General features: G+C 42.7%; 1 protein-coding gene across 1 annotated transcript in view; it reads right to left on the bottom strand.

Moving 5' to 3' along the window:
• Positions 1-704: 704 nt before the first annotated feature.
• Positions 705-24,237, bottom strand: part of LOC108786629 (membrane-bound O-acyltransferase domain-containing protein 2-like) — a 41,552-nt gene continuing 18,019 nt past the window's right edge. The window contains exons 4-13 of the mRNA XM_018555959.1: positions 20,736-20,825; positions 20,593-20,648; positions 18,996-19,050; positions 15,150-15,279; positions 14,370-14,544; positions 12,684-12,787; positions 9,686-9,750; positions 7,365-7,497; positions 3,640-3,791; positions 705-846 (exon numbers count right to left, since the gene is read on the bottom strand). Coding sequence (XP_018411461.1) covers positions 705-846; positions 3,640-3,791; positions 7,365-7,497; positions 9,686-9,750; positions 12,684-12,787; positions 14,370-14,544; positions 15,150-15,279; positions 18,996-19,050; positions 20,593-20,648; positions 20,736-20,825 — 1,102 coding nt within the window. The remainder of the gene's footprint in view (positions 847-3,639; positions 3,792-7,364; positions 7,498-9,685; positions 9,751-12,683; positions 12,788-14,369; positions 14,545-15,149; positions 15,280-18,995; positions 19,051-20,592; positions 20,649-20,735; positions 20,826-24,237) is intronic.

Below are 24,237 nucleotides of genomic sequence, written 5' to 3'. Positions count from 1 at the left end.
TTTTATAGCACAATAACTATGTATAGTTCCCATTTTTCCATTCAAGATGTTAGGTTTGGGGGCCCTAATGGCAGAGACAAACGTTTTACAAAGCCTTCTGAAAATGGACACATTATAAATACAAATGGACTTATGCATAGAACTTCTGGCCTACTTTGTGCCTCCAGTAAGTGACATGTTCATTCAGTGATACTAAATTATAAAAAAATAAATGTGTAAGGGAAACTGGCTACATAGTCAATAGCAGCCAGTCAGATGTCTCCTTCATTTTATACTATGCAGTAGATATTTAAATCCATGAATGTGATTGATTACTATGGATAAGTGTCCTTTTTCCTTGATGTGTATACATTTTGGCAAAAACAAATAAAACCTAACACCCTAAGGCTGACCGTACACTTAGAATATTGGCCGATTTACAGGATTCGGCCGCAAATCTTACAGTGGGTGGCCCTGCTGACTTGACAGAAGTTGATTACTGAATCGACTTTTGTCAAATAGGCCAGGGCAAACATTATTGGCTGCTGAACATTAGCGGTGGGTGCTGATTGTCAGAATACAACAGCCACAGCGTGAATGGAGGAATCTGCTAGATTTTTTTCCTTCAGGCCATAGGCTGAATGAACAATATCTAATAGTGTATGATCAGCCTATGTACGGTGATTCCCGAATTTGTTGGACATTATGGACCTTTCATCTTGGGTCTACATTTCCTTCTTCAGGTGGTTGTAGTTACGGTCACAAGATGTCTTTGTAGAGTTTTCTTTTGCAGACAGAGATCTTTTCCTTTGAGGTAAAACCATGAGCACCAGGACAGGAAGGATGTGCAAGCAGAAGAACAAAGACCTGCATGGAAGGAGCAATAAGTCTGCATTACTCAAAGATCATAACATACCCAAATAAATGCAATTAGGTCCTCAAGATGGCATTATCTTATTTTACCATGCTTTAATTGTGAGTACTGAAATGAAAGTGTTATTGACAGTTTCTCTATAAGGCCCTTTTCACACGACCGTTCTGGTCAGATCCGCCTGTCTGAGCTGATCGGACGCGCAATCCAATCACCTCTGAGTCCATCTAGGTCCCATATAAAAAAAGAAAAGGTTTTGCGTCCTCTTCCTTTTTTTTCTGACCTAAACGTGATGGATTAGATGCCATGTCTGTTTACATCCGCCTACCTAACATGAGCTCTGTTTTTTGGACATAAATATCACAAAAACTGACATCCATCCTGTCCTGCTCTGATTCAGCAGTGAATTTGTGCATGGTTCTCCTGCTGATCAGAATGCTTGAAAGGGGTCTAACTCATTACTACAGGACAAAGTGAGAGAAAATGAAAAGCAGTGAAATAAAACAGATTGAATACATTAACAGCAGAAACCAAAGGAAATGAATATAGAGGAGAGATTGTTAAATGATCCGTAGTACATGATATGTAGCCCTGTACCCCCTTTTCCACTTACAGAGCTAGGTTATTTTTCTTTTAAATAAATATTCATGTAATTATATTGGTATCTATCTACCAGTAGCTGCCTCATTTCCCACCCTCGGCTTATATTCGGGTCAATACTTTTTCCCAGTTTTTTTGGTCAAATTAGGTACCTCGGCTTATATTCAGGACGGCTTATACTCGAGTATATACGGTAGCTTTATACTGAATCAGGTCTGCAGCTACTTGCTTCATTGGTTGACTGGTTTCAGATCAGTCCACCTATTTCCAATGTGTTTATAAATCAGTCCGCAGGTCAGCGAACTAGAAAGACAGCGAAGTGGCCACATTTCCAGATAAGCTGGCAAGCTAGAACTAAACAGGACAATGTCTACAGGAAAAGGGAGACCCGTGGATTACAGATTTGTATTTTTGCCACTGTTCTATTGCTTTACTAATGCTGCATTTTTTCATATTCCAATACAGCACCTTGGTCATAGGTGAACTTTAATTAAACAATAAGATACTTGAAAAGTGGCATCAAAACGATGGAGTCTAAAATTAATGAATGGAAGTGACAAATTTGACTGCTGAAACTGGAAATAGGAAAAAAGAGAAATACAAACAAGCAAACTAACCATCCCTAAAGTGAACCCATGCTTTGCCTATGCAGGCAACATCAACTAGTTCACTTTCAAGCTTTGTTCCCCAGCAGTCTTTCCTGGTGCCTACATGGCAGCATACCTATGGTTTGTGCCCTGGCCGTATAGGTATGCTGCCATGTATAGGCAACAGGAAAGGAAAATTATGGAAAGGTAAGTATTCAATTATCTGTTTTCCTGGTGCCTACATGGCAGCATACAATTGTGGGCAGGACACCAACCATAGATATGCTGCCATGTATAGATACCAGGAAAGGAAAATTATGGAAAGGTAAGTATTTAATTTTCTGGTTTCCTGGTGTGCACATGGCAGCATAGAATTGTGGGCAGGACACCAACCATAGGTATGCTGCCATGTACAGGCACCAGAAAAGGAATATTACGGAAAGGTAAGTATTCAATTTTCTGGCTTCCTGGTGTCTACATGGCAGCATACAATTGTGGGCAGGACACCAACCATAGGTATGCTGCCATGTATAGACACCAGAAAAAGGAAAATATGGAAAGTTAAGTATTACATTTTCTGATATACACATCATTCCTTCACTACTGTTTGACTCTGTTCATCCTTCCAGAGTGAGGCAATTAGGCCCTTTGTTAGCTATAGTTGGCGGTTTCACAGGGTTGACTGTCTCCATGTAAGGCTTAGTGATTAGCATCTGCCTTGCAGCACTGGGGTCCTTGCTTTGAGTCCTATTTGGCACACCTGAAATAAATTGCTACCCCACTTAGCAATTCATAACTAGCTGTAAAGCAAGGTGCACATGGAAGGGCTTTTACACAGTACAAAAGCAAAAAATTACTAGCACACTCACCAGCCAACCTGCAAAAAAACACTAACTAGTAGGGTTGGGCTGCGTCTTAGCAAACCTGCACCCAATTCATCCTTTGCTATATATGTTTCAAGATGGAGGCTCTGTTAGATTAGAGTTAGGACTACACTACACAGAGGGGCGTAGACGAGGCAGTGTGGCCTCCACATATTTTGCAAAAGTTGTGCAAGTAAAACCTCTAATAGTGTTTTTTTGCAGGCTAGCTGGTGAGTGTGCTTGGAAATTTGTAGGTTCTCTCTGTGCTTGTGTTGGTGTACTCGTTGGTGTACTCCGGTTTCCTCCCACACTCCAAAGACACGCTGGTAGGTTATTAGGATCCTGTTTAAAATTGGCCCTGTTATATGTGAGAGAGAGACCTTAGATTGTATGTGAATATGGAGTTGAGGGGAATGTACAGAATTTAAAGTGATGTGTAAATTGTTGGTGCTATATAAATAATTTAAACATGTACCCATGTGACAGAGCTGAGCCAATCACCAGCAATGTTACAAAAGATGAAGGGCAGTAAGTCATATGATCTAACATACCCAGAATTAACAGGCAGTTCCAGTGCTCCTAATGGCACACAGTGAGAAAGAGAAGAACGCAAACATGTTGCATTACCCAGCATGAAGCACAGGTTCACTTTAATCTCTATAAACAGGCTTGATAGTGAACAGATTCCAGATTCCCACATTGATTATCCAACTGACTTTTTCTACACCCCCTACATTACCTGTACAGCTGCAGTGATGGTCCGAGCTCTAGTAGCATGAAGGGAGCCACAGTGTAACTCATTGTTATTTGTGTAGTAGCCCAAGTGATTACATCATAGAGGAATCTGTGTAATGCTGTATGCTGAAACCATGGACGCACGTTTTGCCTCACCTGGTGGAAGAAAGAAAAAAAACAGTGTAATGTAAGAATTTTTCACCCTTCTTTCTTATCTGACAACTGTATAAATTAATTATACTTCTGCTTGGCACATGCTTTATTTAAAGTGGAACTCCCACCTAGCAAAACGTTTTTTATGTTATGAATAGGGTGGAGCATATTTAGAACATGTCAGGTGAATAAAAAACCTGACATATTGGCGTAGCCCTCCTGGGCTGCAGCGATAAATTTTAGTACCCCAAGACACAGGAGAACCAGCCCTCTTTCCTTGTTTTGTTCCTCTGTCTGCCATGCCTCGACCCTGGACATTCATACAGTCTGTCCCATTGTCCCGTCTTCACTGTTGCTCCATTCCTAGTTGGTACACTCCCCCATTAGGCCCCCTCGAATCCTACGATGACGCATTCTATGTTTGTCTTGGTGTTTGTCCTCTTTTCTCTTTCTGTAAATTGCCACTCAGTTTATGGTTTGTTAGATGGTGGCTATACTGACCTTTGGATGATGACATATTTGCATACCTTCTTTGTCACCCTGTATATATCTGTAACCTTATATAACGTTTGATCTATAGTATACTGGATTTGTTTCGGGTTACCAAGAGGTCATTTTTACTGAGATGTCTTTTTCATATGTATATGCTTCAAAACCTTAATAAAAATTACATGCTATGGGGCCCCATGATCTACAGTTACCAGGGAGCAGGAAGCTGGCTTCCCGGCCTATCAGGAAGCCAGGGGGCAGGTTGCCACTTGGTGACGAGGGAGCATGGAGCCGGCTTCCCGGCCAATCAGGAAGCCAGGCAGCATGTAATGACTTGGTGCACAGCTTTCTGATTGGTCGGGAAGCTGGCCAATCAGCAAACCAGACGGCAAGTCATTACCTGCCCCCCATCTTCCTGATTGGTGAAGAAGCCGTCTCCACGCTTCCTCATCACCTGGTGACAAGGGAGCATGAAGACAGCTTGCCGGCTGCTCGAGAAGTCGGGTGGCGAGTAATTACATGCCGCCCCGGCTTCCTTAATGGGGCTTCTGGTATCGGTATTCAGTATCGGCGAGTATAGGGAAAAAATATCGGTACTCGACACCGAAAAAGCGGCATCGGTGCATCCCTACTTATTTGTGTATCAGTCAGCTGTAGATCCTCAAATCATCTCTGAATTGGTGCCGACACTGTCCTTCCTTCTGGGGGGTGGCTACAATTCTTCCCCATGGTCCCTGTGTGTGTTGTAAAGTAGCCACCGCTCCAAGCTCACTCCTGTGATGGACTTCTATCTCAATACAAATTAGTAAACTAAACATGAGATTGTAGTCCATCACAGGAGTGAGCTTGGAGGGGTGTCCATCTGTTGCCACCCTTTGGATCATTAATGGACAACTATTAACTAAGAAACCCTAATGTACACAAATGTAAATATTTTACTGTTTTACCTGTCTGGTGGTCACACTAATGAAGGTAACTGCCTACAATACCACCTTTCAGTGTCACAATGTAGATTTAGTGCTCCTGCTGCCTCCCCAATCCATCACTACAACCACTGTTAAAAATCTAAATTTCTAGGTACAGTGCAAACCAGCATGCTCACTTCCCTTCCCATAATGTTGTGCTTGCTAACTGACCATCCTATCACCGGGACTGAGTACTTACACACAGGAAAAGTGTGTTTAGCATGTCATGGAAATACTGACTTTCAGGAAAGTCATGATGCGCCTAGCATCTTTGTGGTTCTAAAGGTGGATCAAGGTGGTGGGCAGGAGCCTTAAAAACGACAGTGTTGCAGTGAAGGGATCCTGCTCTACACTGCGTCATTTCATGAGATTCACACAAAGTCACACTTCCTTTAAATGCTTTTCTCCTGTCTGTAATGTATTTTCTATCCTCTTCTTCACACTGATGGCATCAGGCTGTACCATCTTGAAACCTGCTGTCACTTCCTCTCAGCTGGGCTCCGTCCTGCCCTTATGCAGTTATCTTAGCATGTTGTTTGTACTTAACCTTGCTATATGGCTATCTCTTCATTATTTATTTCAGACATCCCAACCTGCAAACATTTATTTCAGGGAGGTGCACCTCCCTGAAATGATGGCAGTTAGCAGGGGAATCAGCAGATAGCAGAGGAGCTAATGCTTTCCCTGCTATCTGCTGGGGGGGGGGGGTTTGTATTCTGACAGCAGCCGCTTTCAAAATAAAATAAAAAAACAGATAGCAGGGGCATGAATAGCTAGGCTGCTATTGGCCATTTAAAATTGCAATAGCCAGTGAGCACGTGCAATAGCCAGCCTGCTATTAGCTATTGCAATTTGAAATGGCCAATAACAGCCTAGCTATCCATTTCCCTGCTATCAGTTGTCTGTTTTTTTTTTTTTATTCTCACGACTGACAGCGGTCGGCGGGTGCTGTCAGAATGCAAAAAAAACCCACAGTTAGCAGGGGATAGAGCAGAGTAAACCTTTCAGATGTAAACAGGGCCATAGAAATGAATACGATTTTTTGGGGGAAGATTTGTTTGAGCGTTTTATAGGGCAGAAAAAGCGCTACAAGATGCTGTGTGAACCAGGTCTTAGTGTATGGCCAGCTTTAGCGAGTGGAAGTATATATATATGACACTATATGACACAAAAGCGGTGCTTTTAAATGAATGTACTATGCTACGATGTAATCAATAAACAGCCCCAAAGTTAATACATTAGAAGCTTCATAGGCGCACATGAGAGGTCCAGCAATGGTCCATATACAGGTGAAACTCAAATAATTAGAATATCGTGGAAAAGTAATTGCAGTAAGTGCTGCAAAAGGGGCACAAACCAAGTACTGAGTACATATGCATGCTTGTACTTTTCAGAGGTCCGATATTGTTCTATGTACAATCCTTGTTTTATTGATTGCATGTAATAATCTACTTTTTTGAGGTTGTGGATTTGGCGTTCTTGGGGTTTTCATGAGCTGTAAGCCATAATCATCACAATTATGACAAATCACGGCTTGAATTATCTTGCTTTGCATGTAATGAGTCTATCTCATATACTAGTTTCACCTTTTAAGTTACATTAGTGAAATAAATGAACTTTGCACGGTATTCTAATTATTCGAGTTTCACCTGTATACTGATGATCACTGATACGTTCCTGTTCTGAGAAATTTTTGCAGCAGTGTTGTGTGGCAGGAGACAATTAAAATTATATTGAAACCTTGATGCTACTTAAAAAAGGGGGATGAAGAGCTGCTTCTAAAAATTTCATAAAAGTTCAGATTAGTCTGTTTATTCTACATGCCATGGTATGATTTACTGTTGGTAATTTCAGAAAATCTGCCATAAGAAATGCCAGCCGCTCACCGTTGGAGCACTTGTATGTAGACAGGAAGTGGCTCAATGGCTGCAAAGAGGCTGAAGTAGATTAGCGGTACTAAGATACAACAAAGGATGGAAAAAGTGAAAAAAGGAATCTATTTAAAGAATAGCAATTGTTTATGATACCCAGTGCTTGGGCAAATTAAATGTCATTCAATTAGGGTGCACATGTACTTTAAAATTGTCAACTTTATAATCTGCTGACATTTTACATCACTTACCCTACGAGCTGCTAACGTGATTGGCACAGCAGTGAGAAATGTGCAGTAATATCCTGGGTGTACACCATGCCACGCTGCTGACAGTACAAAAGTGGAAAGCAGCGGGTTGTACGGACTTCGGTCATAGCACACCCTGAATGAGAAAATAGAGTTAGTCTAAAAATGTGGAGAGTTAGGTCAGCCAAACATGATCTAGTCTGTCATTGAGAATGAGAGGGGTTAACAGATCTTCCATTGCTGTCAGAACTGAACCTTGCTAGAAATGACTGCAACTTGCATTAGGGTATTGTTCTCCTTTCAATGCAGAAAATCAACATACAGTTGCAGAGATTTTCCAGTTTGGAAAATCAACAGGTATGGCAACAACTCATGCAAGTTCTCATCATTGCTTACAATTTAGGGATCTATTCACAAAGCTGCCGAAGGATCTAGCCGTAGCTTCGGCTGATCCTTCGGCTAGCTTCGGCCCCAGGACCCCTTCGGTTCAGTAGAACCGAAGGGCTGCTGTACGGGCTATTCACTATAGCCCGTACAGCTCCCGAACTTGGCCGAGCGGCTCAGTCGAGCCGAAGGCATATGCTTCGGCTCGACTGAGCTGAGGTGAAAGCCGAAGCTGGCCCAACGGCCAGCCATTGGCCCAGCCGACAGCTTGCTACTGACAGCTGGGCGGAGCCAGCCGTCATCTCTCGGCTGGCTCCAGCCACTTGCAGAGACAGATCAGTGTCCTCTGGTTACCACGTAACCAGGGACGCTGATCTGTCATTACACTGAGAACTCGGCAAAGCCGCTGTGATATCACGGCGGCTTCGCCGAGTTCTCAGTGTGTAATGACAGTTCAGCGTCCCTGGTTACGTGGTAACCAGAGGACGCTGATCTGTCATTACGATGAGAGCTTAGCAGAGCCGGCGGTGATATGAAAGCTGACTCTGCTGAGCTCTCATGGTACTGACAGCTCAGCATCCCTGGTAACCAGAGGACGCTGATCTGTCAGTACCGTGAGAACTCAGCAGAGTCAGCTTTCATATCACCGCTGGCTCCGACAAGCTGTCATTGTAATGACAGCTGGTCCCGGTAAATAGAAAACAGTTGGGCGAAGCTAGCTGTCACTAATCGTTTTCTTTATTTTTTTTCTACTTTTTTAACTGTTCTTCTATTCTGCTCGGTATTACCGTGCAGAATAGCCGAGTCGAATGCCGCTCGGCGGCATTCGACTATTCACTCACTGCTGTTCGGCATCTATTAATCAGCCGTACCAGCCTGAAGTGAATAGCCGAACAGTGTTCGGCTCACTTCACTTCTGATCGGTCATTCACTCGGCTGCCCTCGGCAGCTTTGTGAATAGACCCCTTAGTCTTTTTGGCAGGGGGTCTTTTTTGGGGGGGGGATTTTTTTTGGGAATATTTGGGGAATTTTTTTCAGCATCAGGTACCAATTACAAGAGGTACATATTTTGACAGTTGTACTTGAAGTAAAACTGAAGCCAAAACTTTTGTTTTTGCTTTTGGATAGAGTAAGGGAATGTTATAGCCCCATGAGCTTTTTTTTTTCTATGTCCCATTACCAAGATTTAACTTAAGTTCCTGTGCGATAGCCACAACAGGAAGTGAGGTGTAATCCCTCCAAAGAGAGGGAAATCCCTGTTGGTCAGCAGGGTCACCAGAACTAGTGTCCCCATTGGAAGATTTCTCATCTATTCCTGTTCTGATAACAGCCCACTTTTACTTTCAACCTGGGCTATTGTGAATAGCCCGTACAGCACCCCTTCGGTTCCACTGAACCGAAGGGGTCCTGGGGCCGAAGCTAGCCGAAGGATCGGCCGAAGCTACGGCCAGATCCTTCGGCAGCTTCGTGAATAGACCCCATAGAGTGGGGGAATCTCCCTAACAGGGACACAGACAGCAATAAAACCTGACAGGTGTTCTTATCCCTCTCCACTCTATCCAAAAGTAAAACAAGTTTTGGCTTCAGTTGCACATTTGCCATGTTAAGCAAACCCTGACAGAACATGTGCAGATTCTACAGCTGAGCCACAGCACTAAGTTCATATAAGTCTATTGTGCTGAAAGGGTAAATTGGAGGTAGGCTCTATATCAGGAGTAGCCAAACATCTATGTTGAAACTACAAATCCCATCATGTCTCTGCCTCTGTGACTGACAGTCTTGCAATGCCTTATGGGACTTGAAGTTCCCCAGAGCTGGAGGGCCAGATTTTGCCTACTCCTGCTCTGTATGACCTGGAGTTGCAGAATAACCCACTGATCTGTTAGGACCTTGTTTCTGCTGTGACTACCAACACAATTCATTCTCAGTCAATACTCAACTCTTTTAACCACACTGCCGTCTGGATGTTCCAGTTGTCAATAAACATCTTGAAGCTATTAGACGTCTAAAATGAAAAGCATAGAAGAAACACAATGGGATACAACGGTAATGTATACAGTAACTACAAACACAGTATATTGGTTTGCAAAACAGTACATGTGTTTCCTAGCAAAATCTGATTACAACTACTAAATACATATGGCATATTTATTAAAAGAGACACTGTCACTTTGCCCATGTAAGGCCCCTTTCACACGGGCTGATAAGGAGGGGATCCGTGCATAGACCGCTGTGATATCCATGTTCGTACAGTTTTTTTCTCCATCTTGGAATGGAGGAAAAAACTAAAACTGCCGAACCCATGTTGGTCTATGGGGAGTCGGATGTAAATGGACATGTGTCCGCTTATATTAGATTACCCCTGATCTGACATGATCAGGTCTGGCGCAACGGAACACTGTTCCTTTTGTTTTTCAAGAGCTGGCCGGAGTTGGGGGTAACCGGGTGTAAATGGACGCCCGTCTGTTTACACAAGGCTACCTATAGACTAGGATAAGGCATCCGATTGGGTCTGACAAGTAGACCCAATCGGATTGCCGTGTGAAAGGGGCCTAAGACAAAGTGACAGTATCTCTGAAAAGGCCCTCAACCTACTGTTACATCTGTGAGTGAACGTCCCCCCTGCTCCTTCCTCCATCGCAGCTGTCACCAAAATACCAGGCGTCGGCACCTAGAGGGATTGGCAAGATACCCCCTGCATGGTATGACAATGTTCGGGCCAAGTGACTGGATGCTACACCCAGACACTATTTAAGCAAAAATAAAATCATAAAGAACAAACTAGATATTTATAGGAAACCTGTCAGTACCCCAGAAAATTTAAAGCAGAACTCTGGGGTCTATTCACTAAGCTGCCGACGGCAGCCGAGTGAATAACCGACCCGAAGTGAAGTGAGCAGAACGCTGTTCGGCTAATTCTCATAGATGCTGAGCGGCATTCGGCTCGGCTGTTCTGCCCGGTCCCTCTGTGGTACCGAGCAGAATGGAAAAATAGTTTAAAAAGTAGAGAAAAAAATAGAAAACGATTGTGCGGAGCTAGCAGTGACAGCTAGCTCCGGCCAAACGGTTTTCTATTGGCCACCATAGGAATGCATAGCCAGATTCCTATTGGCTATTCCACTTTGCAATAGCCAATAGCAAACTAGCTATTGCACCCGCCCTCTGCTGCTGTCAATCACCAGAGGGGGTCCTGATGGAGAACTACAGGTCCCCCTCTGCTGATTGACAGCAGCAGTGGGCGGGTGCAAGAGCTAGTTTGCTATTGGCTATTGCAAATTGAAATAGGCAATAGGAATCTAGCTATGTATTCCTATGGTGATTTTATTTTTATTTTTTTATTCTGACGGCAGCCAACAACTCCGATGTCAGAAGAAAAGAAAAAAAAACGAGCAGGGAAAGGTTTACCTTTCTGGGAGAAAGTGTTTCTCTCCCTTGCGGCCGGGAGCCGTATTAGACTACCAGAGCGTCCGAGAGAGTAATGACAGATGGCATTCCTGTTTACCAGGAACGCCATCTGTCATTACACATTGAGAACACAGAGAGGCCGCTGTGATATCATAGTGGCCTGGCCGGGTTCTCAGTGTGTAATGAGAGCGTCCCTGGTTACCTGGTAACCAGGGACGCTGATCTCTCTGCAAGGGGCCGGAGCCAGCCGTAAGATGACGGCTGGCTCCGCCCAGCTGTCAGAAGCAGGCTGTCTTCGGCTTTCACCTCGGCTCAGTCGAGCCAAGGCATAAAAAAAAATAAAAATTGCCAAGTTAAACGCTCTCCACACTCCTCGTTGTCTGCAGCTTCCTCCTCAGTCCAATGCCACCACTGCTCTTCAGGCAGAACGACATCATGTCAATCTGCCCATTTCCTGTGTACCCACCCTGTCATTTACATGCCTCCAGTGCACCATGATGCAGGCTGGGCTCACAGTACTCCAGGACTGAGTGGCGATGGAGTTCCATTTTGAACTGAGCATATGATAAAAAAATGTGTAAGTTATTTGCAAATAAGACTTTTCCAGTATACGTTCTGTTTCACACCACCTCCTCTAGTGCTTTCCTACCAGTCGCTGAGGTCAGCCTACATATTAAAGGTCCAATGGGGAAGCTTGAGAAAAGGGAAAGGCCAGTTTGACTTTTATATGAAAACTCCAGATCTGCATAGAAGTTAGGTGGTTTTCATTGAAGCCTTTGTTTTATCAGATGTTTAATCTAATTTAATGATGGGTTCACTTCACAGCATACAACACAGTTCTGGTTTTCTAAAATGAAAGGGATTTCATACTTTCAGAAAAACAGAACAAATATAGCTTATTTGCCAATATCTTCTTACAGCATGTCCATGTTGACTTGCAATGTAGAACTCTACTCCTGAAAAATCCAATCAGAGAAGGAGTTTCCCAGAATTGACTATCACTAACATACTCCTTAGGTTTTTTTTTCTAAAGCAATAAATCTTTAAATCAGAACTCTGGGGAAAAATATGATTAACCCTTGCACTGGGGCTGCTGCTGCACTGTAAGGGTTAAGTGCTCATTTTGGTCTAGGGACTAAAATATAAAAAGTTATACTCACCGATCCTCGGAGCCGGCTTGCTGTTAGATCGCTCCTTCCAGCATCTCTACCCATCTGCTGCAGCGATCTAAGGATCCTCAAGTCATCATGTCCAATATAGTGTGTATAGGACGTGAGGGCACAGAGGGACATTCCACTGGAGGGAGCATTGTGACAGCCACCTGGTTCTGAAGATCAGGTTAGTATAACTTTTTTTATTTTAACCCCTAGACGAAAATGAGCAATTAACCCTTGCAGTACAGGGGTGGCCCACTGCAAAAGTTAATCATATTTTTTCCTGAAGTCCTTCTCTCATATAAAAATTAACCATAATTCCTTCATACCATTTAAATTTCAATACTTTACCTAAGGAATGTATTTGGGCTATTCTCACCTCAATTCTTAATATATTTAGGTTGGTCAGTAGATCCCATCGCTCCTTTCCATCTTCAGAGATTCCATTAAACCCAAAGCCAGCTGCATTATTAATGGCATCAGCTAAACACAAAAAAACAACACATCAGTTCTAGCATTTATTTCCACATTATAATAATTATTGTTGTGTAAAAAAATAAAATGTACTAATCATTCTATAGCTGGAGTACCATAAGTGGTTTGTTGTTGCTGAATGCTGCCATTCTTTCACTGCTGCATTCTCCATTCCTTCCAATAAAACATCGATTAAAGTGGTATTAAACCCTTGTTTAGTTTTTGGGAGATCCACATTTGCTTAAAGGAGAACTATGGGGTCAAACTAGCATCCTCCCATTACCCTAAGCTCAGTATACCGCGAGCTACAGCTCGCGGTATACTGAGACGCCGCAGCCGGAGCGGATCCTGACATCGATGTCGAGATCCGCCCAGCTGCGTGAGTGACAGCTGGCTCTGCCTATCAGAGCTGTACCCGCCCCCTCCCCCGTCCGTTCCGCCAGTCAGCGCTGGCGGATCGGAGCAGGGAGAGGGGAATCCAGCCCCTCCCCTGTCACGGCAGAGAGCCGTGACAGGATCGAGAGGTGAGCGAACGCCGGTATGTGTTCGCTCACCTCCCGATCTACTGAGCCGACCTGTGACAGTCTCATTGTCACAGGTCAGCTAGAACTTTGAGGTGAGTGAAAAGCACTCACCTCATAGTTCTCCTTTAATTAGCTTCTTTTTTATTTATACTGCCCCATTTCATTTATTTCCTTCAGGTCATATACCACGGGCCATCCCCTCCAGCTTATGGGTGTCTCCTTTGCCTAGCAGGTTGCAAAGAAGACACCCGTGGATGCTGACAGATGGGAACGGAGCCCATCTCTTTGCGCACTAAATTGCACGACTCTCAACAAGCCAAACCCCTGTCCCCGTCTCCTCACACTAATTTGACAGGCAGGTACAGCAGCCTATCGCTGCCCTGTCCTCAGTGGCCTCCCTCCTCTCAACCCAGAACTTCCGGGAAGACGCACAGATCATCTGCGAGCCGGTGTCGGTGAATGTGGACCATAAGTGTTTGGAGGTGGGGGGCATGGAAAGGTAGAGGGGCATTTTTTTACCTCAGTGCAGAGAATGCATTAAGGTAAAGAACAGATAAAATGCATTAAGGTAAAAAACAGATACCCTTTAGTACAGGGGAGACTGACAGCTTTACTTGTCCTAAAGTCATATGATACAGCAGCAGTAGTCAACCTTGCCACTCCGGCTGTGGTGAAACTACAATTCCCATGTAACCTTGCCACTCTGCCCCAAGGGACTTGTAGTAAAAAACAGATACCCTTTAGTACAGGGGAGACTGACAGCTTTACTTGGCCTAAAGTCATATGATACAGCAGCAGTAGTCAACCTTGCCACTCCAGCTGTGGTGAAACTACAAATCCCATGTAACCTTGCCACTCTGCCCCAAGGGACTTGTAGTCCCACAACAGCTGGAATGCCAAGGCTGCTCAACCTTGTGATACAGTAATGGCTCTGTTATGACATAGTGGAAATCCTTGAATCTTCAGCAGGAAATGTCACTTCTGGATTCCCCACAGAAACAAAAAGTGGCAGGTGATTTATCCCACATGTGCCAACCTAAACTTGACATATATTATTCATTTCTTACCTAGAGTCCAGGCAAAATAGTACTTAGGTCTTCTTGAGGCTGCTGTCAGGTAGATATCTGAGAAATGACCAAATATTGAGCGTTCTGGATCACTAGATACAGAGAACTGATCCGACACTGTAATATGGATAGCGAGAATAACACAGCACAGGGTCAACTTCTTGCAAACCGCCACCTAAGGTGAGAAAATATTTCAGTATCATGTTAAAATGTGTCTCTGCCACAGTCACTGAGAATGCCCCTCTCTGGCTCCCCTCTCATGTAAATGAGTGTTTGCAGCCTCCCATCGTCTCTCTTGTGTCACTGTGTCTGCAAAGATCACTCTCACGGAATACAAATACAGTGTGGGACTCTTTTGATAGCTATGGTTATGTCCAGTGACTTGAAGGGTGTTTTGTGGTAGAAGGCATGACTTTTCAGAATTAAAAGGTTTCAGATTCAAAGACAACCGCATTAAGGGCTACTCGGTGTATTTGTTCTAAAGATGACCTCAAGAAAGTTCCAGTGGGTATAGTTTGGATAAATAATCTGCTTTAAAAATGTTTAATGACTGTACCATTTCACTATATCTTCTGTGTCCAAATGTGCACATTTTTGCTAGTATACACTATGTTGAATGCATAAAATGTAATTGTATTATATTTGAGAGGCCATCGTATAAATATAGAAATATTGCATCCAAAGAGTCCTAATGCCCTACATATTGCAATACCAGCCATTTTATTTGACACTTAAATGAGCTGCATATCTTTTTAATTCTCACTACCTAGTGTTACTCACATTTGGGTTTCCAGTCTTCTCATTACCATGTATAAAAATTTGGTAGTCATTAAAGGAACAAAGAGGACCAGCAAGAAGTCCTAAAAATCCCACAGTGTAACTCAAGTATGGAAGGAGTCCAGGTGGAGACCTAGAGACAACAGCAGAAAGTGACAGAGACAAAGAGTGTTTGAGAACGATTATTATAAATACTATGTACGGTACACCATATCACTATTTTTGTAAACATTTTAAAATATGTCCTTTTCCAATGCTAGAACTATAGAACAAAGAATGGAGCTAGACTTTTGCTCATCTCAGCACACCAAATCAGAAACAAGAGTAGAAGACAGAGACTAAGGCAAAGCAGAAACTTAGGGTGTATGTACACCAGGAAAGCAGAATAAACCAAGAATAGGAGATGCAAAGTCACCAGAACTCCAGAGATGTAATTGCTTCCCACAGATTTATTGTGAAGAACAGCGTCACAGACATATATACCGGTACTGATGTTTTAGGGCCTTGCAGGGTCCCTTTCTCAAGGCAACATAGAGAGACTCATGGTGATCACTCTATTTTGCCTTGAGAAAGGGGCCCTGCGAGGCCCCGAAATATCGGTGTATACCATGCTTCCCCGAAAATAAGACACTGTCTTATATTTTTTTTGGCTCAAAAAAACACACTAGGTCTTATTTTCGTGGTAGGTCTTATTTTTTTTTCAATGTATAACAATTGAAAGTTAATGCAAATCCAAATTAAATAATCCAAAATAGCAAAGTTAAGAATAGAGTGATCTGGGCAATCAGGGGTGCCATACCATTCCAAGAGCAATTTGGCAACCAGAATGAGTGAAGCACACTTTCACTATAGATTCCTCACAGGCGGAGTGCATTTGGTATCACTCCTCCTGTGACAGGAGCCGGCGCTATAGAGGAGGCATCGCCTTATGCGGCTCTGCTCCTTCCGCTGCTGCCTCCCTTCCTCTAGCGCTGGCTTCTTTGGCACCGCTGATTCTCTCCCCCTGCTCTTCAGGTTCCCCCTTATGCCACCACCGGCCCTGGGAACGGTCACAACTAGGTCTTATTTTCGGGGTAGGTCTTATATTTTAGCAATTCCCAAAAATGGTACTAGGTCCTAATTTCGGAGTAGGTCTTATTTTCAGGGAAACAGGGTATGTCTGTGACGCTGTTTTTCACAATAAATCTGTAGTACACAACTGTGTTGTTGCAATAGTGTTCTTATACATCTACAATCACCACAAGCATTTGGAAATCATGGGAAATGTAGTTCAGGTTGCTGTCTCCACTGCAGCAGAAAATGACATGTAAGCACTGCTGCAAATACATGCCCAAACTGTAAGTCAATTTGAGAGTTGTTGCGGTGTTCCTTAGGTGCCCAAGCAGTGTCACGGTCATTGCATTACATTACTAATAAAAAAGAGTTAAAGGAATTAACCATGGAGGCGGAGCTGTATTTAAAGGTAAAGTAACAAAATGTGCAAAGTGGCAGATGTACTTTAACACAGAAGTGTAGGCAGATATAAAGTTTAAACATGTATTTGAAAGTGCGTCAGTCTGTATTGATATTCTCCGCTAATAGTTCTATGCACAGTAGAATTCATACTAGAAAAGGAGGGGGCAGAGCACTGTAAGCCTATCATAAACAGATTGCTGGCTGAAAGAAGGCAACGACAGGGTTACTGCTCCTTTACTATCCATTTACAAGGCTGAGGCAGTCATTGACCAAGTGAGCTCAAAACCTGTCTGAGCTGTCTGACAGGGATTTCTGGATTAGAAGAAGTGGCTGAGCTGGTTAGCACATTTTTTTGGCAGCTAGGACAGTTGGATGTTGTGTATTAGGACTGTAAATATAGCTGTTAGTCTACACTTCCAGTGTACATGTCTAGCACACATGTTGTTCTCTTCACACTGCACAAGAAGGACTAAAGCTAGGAATATGCTTCCAATTTTCCTCTAAGGGCAAGCAGCACTTACATTGTAGAACCAACACAACCACACTGACTGCCTTTTCAGTTTTCCATGTAGAGGGCAGCAGTTACAACTGTTACCTGCAAACCCACTATACATCTACAGTGACATTAATGTTTATATTTGTGCAGATACCTAAAGCTGACAATACATGGGCAAACCTCCCTGGCAAATATGAGATGAGTGTTTTCATATAGACAGCTGCACAACTAACACACATACTCTTCAATATGCAGTGAAAAAAGATTATTTCCTTGACCTTATAAAAAAAGGGTGTGATCTAACAAATAGTGGTCTATGTATCAATATTTTCACCCAAGATTTACAAAATCAATTGTGTGAAAGTTGTGTGAATCTTGAGTGATAACATTGATATACAAAGAATCTCTGGCCAATGCAAATATTGTAACTTCAATTTCTACCAGTGCTCATTTGTTACATCGCACACTGCCAGCAAATATCAGGTAACATATGGCCAGCTTTAATTAGTCCTACTCCTAATTCAGTTGTGATATGCATTAAAGGAGAATTATGAGGCGAGTGATTTTCACTCAGCCTCATAATCTGAGCCGACCTGTGACAATGAAACTGTCACAGGTCGGCTCAGTAGATTGGGGAGCAAACACATATTGGCGCTCGCTCACTTCTCGATCTATCCCTGCAGAGAGCTGTGACTGTCACTCACGGCTCCCTGCAGGGATTCCCCTCTCCCCTGTCCGATCCTCCAGCACTGACTGGCGGAACGGATGGGGGAGGGGGCGGGCACAGCTGGCTCTGTCTCTAGATAGGCAGAGCCAGCTGTCAATCCCGCAGCTGGGCGGATCTTGACAGCAATGTCGGGATCCGTTCCGACTGCGGCGTCTCAGTATACTGAGCTTTGGGTGACGGGAGGACGCTAGTTTGTGTTCTCCCGTGACCCTTAGGAAAACTATAGGGAAAAAGCCCTGACCCCATAGTTCTCCTTTAAATGTAAAGGGACAAGTGCTTCTTCACCCACATCTATCCTTTCAAAGATGTTTTTATTGTTCTCTACAGGCACGCACCAGAATTTCAGCATGTAGATTTTTTGTAGATGCTGTCAGTGGTTTTACCTGAAGTTTATTGAGCAGTTTTCTAAATGTTGCATGTAGCTATACCAATTGGGAAACACAATAGGTTCAATTCACTAAGCTATAGTATTTCCTGCTATGGTCATTATTTTCAGTCTCATGACTATTATTTTATGCTCTTATTGGTTCCTATTGCTGAAAATAATGATCGTTTGCTGAAGATATAATGTTGGCCATATACTGACAGATAACAACCTAAATTCATGGCCAGAGAAATATCTGCCCATCCTCAAATGGGTCCCTGGACATCAGAACTCAGAGATATATCTTGCCTGACAGTGACAAAGGCCTGATTATGAAATTTAGATGCCTTTCTCAAAGGCTGTGGTGTAACTGTGACAAAAGTAAATGAACAATATATGTAGTCAAGATTAGACTATGTTAAATTACTCATAAATATTAGATTATTATGCCAACCATGGACCTTAGCAGGCAATAGCAGTAGACCAATCTTTCAGTAAAAGTAAATAGGTTGGGTCAGGTTTTACCAAGATAAGAGGGGAGCCAAATCTGTCTAGTGCCAGCTTAATATTGATTATGCATGGAGGATAATGTGGACCTTTATACTTTGTTCAGCACAAAATGAGAACATATTGCCTAATAAAGCCATGTTCTGTGGGACAAATACCTAAACCTGACAATCTATATGATTATTCCTCAGCACATATAATAAGAAAGATATATTAGATACCATATTAATGATCATGTAGATAAGAAGGATATGAGAGGAAAAAAAGGTAAAGGAAGACAAAGCGAGGGTAAAATCATACCGGATCGCAAGGCGTCTCTGTGAGGGGCTTAGGGATTGGTCATTGAGGATAGCACCTGTAACACGGTATAGGATGTCTGAGATATACTGTATGTAAACACTGCTAATTAACATAATAAACAACAAATACTTGCAAACGAGTTCCCTAATGGCTGCCCTGCTTGAATTACAACAGTACTTTATCTTGCAAAGAACTACGACAGGACTTGATAAGGGTTGGTGGAAAAGGAAACCTTTTCATGTTGCAGTGCTTTCACAGTGGTTGGAGGACCAAGTAAAGTCACCTGTACCACTACATCCCTTCTTACAATGTACACAGTAGGAGATAGAGGCTTGCAATTCAGCTTTATCAAGGTAATGAAAATGCCCACTACAATGTAATAATGTAGATCTGTTTAGTCTTTTGTATTGTCTAAGTGGCACTTATAAAAGGCAATCATTTTGCAGTAATTAAAACATAAAATAATTTGCGATTGGTTACTTTGGATTACAGTATTTTGCAATGCGGACCTTGCAGTGCAAGCCATTTAATTACTCGGGACCCCCTCCCTCATGCCAAACTGCTGCACTAAAATTAAACAAAAAAACTGTGGGTAAAGAAGTGAATAAATATATTTAACTTACCCCTGGGTTCTGAATTTGCGAGGGGTGATGTCACCATTCTTACAGCGAGATCCCAGGGAATGCTAAGCAGTCCAAATCTCACAAGACGATGCTCCATCACAGCATAGGAATGCCTTTCTGCGAGATTTGGAGCAAGCGAAAGCTGCCGATAAAGTAAGTATATTAACTAACTTTTTTTAAAGGCTATTTCTAGGGAAAACAATTACCCCTGCATTGAATCTACCCCACATTGCAAGGGTTAACTGCTCGTTATTGTCTAGGGGTATTGTATAAAGGTAATTTACTTTCCTGATCCCCATTCCACCAGCAATTGGCGCTTACCTCTCTGTCCCCTGCTCTGGCTTGTGGTCTGTGTTTTGGCTTTGGGCCCTGCATTAGATGTGCTGATGTTAGCGGGCCTCTGACTGCTGGAGCAGAAGAGTGGGGTTGCTGGTCTTGGAGCCTGCGGGGGCAGGGAACAGGTAAGCAAAAGCCCTTTACACAGGTACCCTAGACATAAAGGAGCAGTTATTTCTTGCAGTGGGGGGCGGGGGTAGCCTCACTGCAAGGGTATTTTTTTTTTTAACCTGGAGATAGACATTAACCGGGATTTTTTGTTTTTCTTTTACTTCATTTTAATACAGTGTTTTGGCATGTGGAAAAAAGGCCTTGGGTAAATAAACATACCTTGCATTTTAAGTCCACTTTAAGTTAAAAAAAAGTTGATATCCTCAACTGTAACTGGGCTGTGCACTTAACATATGGGTAGGTCCTCACTGCTGCCGATCAGCCTCCACCCTTTGCATCCTTTACATAATTTCTCATATACTCTTGTCTACAAAGGAAAAACATTCACTACATAAAGGAAGTCAATACATGGCCCTGCAAGTGTTAGCGTGAACAGGAACAATGTTGTTATTAGTATGGAAGTGAAGAGTTCCTGTTCTCTGTCAGGATTCATTTGCCATAGTAAGGAAGAATGGTTGTTAGCTTACCATCATGGTATTCAAAAGCCACCCTGCTTATTTTTTGGGTCAATGTCATTAAGGTCCTGAAAGAAAGACAAATGCCTCGATATAAATAGACAAGATAGTGTGAATATAAGGTGGACGATAATTGTTTTTGACAAAATACTTACACAGTGAAGTCCAGTTCATCTACAAATGGGTTTGCATATCGTCGTATGTGGAAAAATGTGAGATATCCCATGGTCAGGAACAAAGTATACCTGAAAAGAGCAACATTATGTGCTGTTATGTCATTCTAAATTCACAGTAATAATGAACATCTTTTTCCTCAAGACCATACTCCAAACATATATAATAAATCATTATGTACACTTTAAAAATAAATAACTTATTTACAGAGATAGGAAACTTACATTGTAAGCTCCTTGGGGGCAGGGACTAAGGGGAGTATGCACTGTGTAAAGTGCTGCGTAAATTGTTGGCGCTATATAAATACCAATAATAATCATTATTTCATACAACTTATATGTATGTAGTTGACGTATTGCAGGACCCTTGTGCCCTTATGGTATGTAGACAGTATATCTCATACTTGTAGGGACATGTATAGATGAACATGTTATAAAAAGTATAACATAAAATAAAAAGATAACATAAAAAGATCAATACAATAATCAATGCGTTTCAAATGTGCAAAATTGAATTATAAAGATCCCAAAAGACTACAGTTCTGGAGTGTGTAAAAGATGCATAATCATTGGATGGTCACTAATCTAAAAAGAGGACTGTCTAAAAAACAAAAACAAAAAACCAAGATGGATGTATGCGCTTAATACTATGGTTCCTGGAGGCATCAGTGTGGAACTGGCAATGAATTGCTTCATTAGTAATGCATAAGGGGTTATAACAGTAATTGTGTAAATTAGTAGGAGTAGGGTCTGAGTAGGTATTTTAAAATTGACAATGATCTGATATGGTGCTATTAGGGTTTTGAATGAGATTTCAATGTTTTATTTTTATAGTTTACATAATGATTTATATCCCTGGTGCCCAATCTGTAGACCAAGGGCCACATACGGCCCTTTAGTACTTGCTGTGCGGCCCTTTGCAGACCCCAGCAATCACTAGTGCTAGGATTCATTTCTAAATAGGCTATAAAGACACAGATCTCTGGTAGTCTTATTTAGCATGTCCGTAGTCTCTCTATATCTCCTGAAGAGTGTCTTCAGTCTCCAACCACCTGTTGCATGTCAGCAGTCTCTGATCATCTCCTCTAGTATGTCTGAAGTCTCTGACAGTGTTCTGTCATATACTGAATAGTATGTGTGGCCCTTTGGAGCTGTCAGGGGTTACAGTTGATGCCCCCTACACCTTGTAAGTTGTCAGCCACTGGTTTATATGGTCCATTATATATGTTTGGAATATGGCCTTGTTTTTATATGATTTTTAGATAAGGTACTGTAAGGTGGTTGCTTAATAATGTAAACCTATGCAATACTTATTCTCCGCAGGTGATGCTGTAACCCTTTGGGTGAACTAAAAAATAAGGTGGATTTATTATTCAGAAATATGATATGGTTTTGTCTCTCGGTGTAGTGTTTAGTCTTTTGTAAGACCAACCTGTAGATGGCAATATATGAACCAATGCAGTGGCTCTCAACCTGTGTAACCTCAGGACCCACATTTGCCCTGGGTCATTAAGTCGCGACCCCAGTTGCACTGCAATGGAACGCATGGCATTGTGGTACCACACGTTCCGGTGCGGGCAATCGAACTGGAAGTGGGAGGTGCGTTTGGTGAACCATTCAAATAAATAGCAATGCAATGCACCTCCTACACCAGAATGCACAGTAGATGCGATTGCATGGTGCAGTGCGTTAATTGCATGGGACTGTGCGATTTGACGCACTGTACTACTCTGAACGGGCCCTCAAAAACACTGACAGACCTACACAACCACAATCTCACACACTCACAGACATTCTCACATACACACTCCAAAAAAAGTATTCTTTTTTTTTTTAAAGATCTACCCAGTGTCCCTTAAGAGAACTGGAGTGGATCCTCAGCCTGGGGTCCAGTGTGGGCTGCTGTGCTGTGACGGAGCTCCATTCATATGTGCATTGCTGGTACAACTACCTTGCATGCCCTGTAGAGGTGTCGGGAGCCAGAATGTGACATCACTCCGGTCCAGGCACCTCTACAGGACATGCGAGGGAGCTGTAAGCAATAGATGTATGAATGGGGCTCCCTCACAGCCATACCCCCATCCCACCCCACCTGAAGCTGACACTCGGTTCCGGGCAGCATATTTTGAATGCTGCTTAGTGCGAGAACTGACTGTGTTGCGCTAAGAAGAGGCTGAGGAGCCTCTTACCTGGAAAAGTGGAAGGCCACAAGGACAGCGACCCACTGAACACGAGGTCGCGACCCACTGAACACGAGGTCCCGACTCCACTGAACCCACCAGTTGAGAACCAAGGAACTAATGTTTTGCTAGTATCGTTTGGAGCAATAGTTTAGATGTTTCCATGGCTACAGATGGTGTATATCAGAGTGTGAATATATATCGCTACTCCATGCCCCTGATGAAGTCGTAAGGATGAGATGTGTTGGGCAGAGCTAGATGACGAAAGAACAGACATGCGTTTGTCAAAGATACTGTTCAGTGTTTAGAGGGAAAATTGTTGGTTTAAACTAAGATGCTGCTTGCACCAGCTATGTGCATGTTATATGTGTGTATGCTGGTCTAATAAAATAGAAAGACAGGATTACCCTATGGGGTCTTTATAACACTTTAGATAGCTTGTTCATGTAGCGAGACGGCATGTAAATTAATCCTGTGTAAGTTAACCAGCTATTGTGAGAATGGGACAGCATTGAATGTTGTTAGTGTCATTTCTCTCAAATCGAATGTTCTTCAATATGTATAGTCATAAAGAAGAGAGTAAATGGGGAAAATACTGCATTATGGTCACTATATGGAATTGAGGCTCTTAGGAAATAAATACATGTAAGTAATGAGATATGTTACAATTCAAGAGACTGCAGGAGAGAATGAACATATAAATGTAACCATTGATACTACTTTCCTCTGATTGCTCTGTCTAATAAATGATTTTCCCCATTCACTCTGTTCTATATGAATTAACCTATTGAAGAACATTTGACCAGAGAGAAATGACACTAAGGGGTCTATTCACCAAGCTGCCGAGGGCAGCCGAGTGAATGACCGATCTGAAGTGAAGTGAGCCGAACACTGTTCGGCTATTCACTTCAGGCTGGTACGGCTTTTCAGCTTTCAGCACGGCTCAGCCGAGCCGATGCATATGCGTTCGGCTCGGCTGAGCCGCTCGGCCATGATCGGAAGCTGTACGGGCTATTGTGAATAGCCCGTACAGCACCCCTTCGGTTCTACTGAACCGAAGGGGTCCTGGGGCCGAAGCTAGCCAAAGGATCGGCCGAAGCTACGGCCAGATCCTTCGGCAGCTTTGTGAATAGACCACTAAAAGAATATTTGATTTTGCCCTATTCTCACAACAGCTGGTTAACTCACACAGACCATACAGTTTTGTTGTATGAATAAGCTATGCATATTTTTTTATAAATAGACCCCTATATGTATTGTTTTTGCTCTTGCATAACGGGAACACCTGCCTGGGAGTAAAGAGT

This window comes from Nanorana parkeri, unplaced genomic scaffold (assembly GCF_000935625.1).
Source record: "Nanorana parkeri isolate BGI_ZX_2015 unplaced genomic scaffold, ASM93562v1 scaffold220, whole genome shotgun sequence".
NCBI lineage: Eukaryota > Metazoa > Chordata > Amphibia > Anura > Dicroglossidae > Nanorana > Nanorana parkeri.
This window is presented reverse-complemented; position numbering and strand designations above follow the sequence as displayed.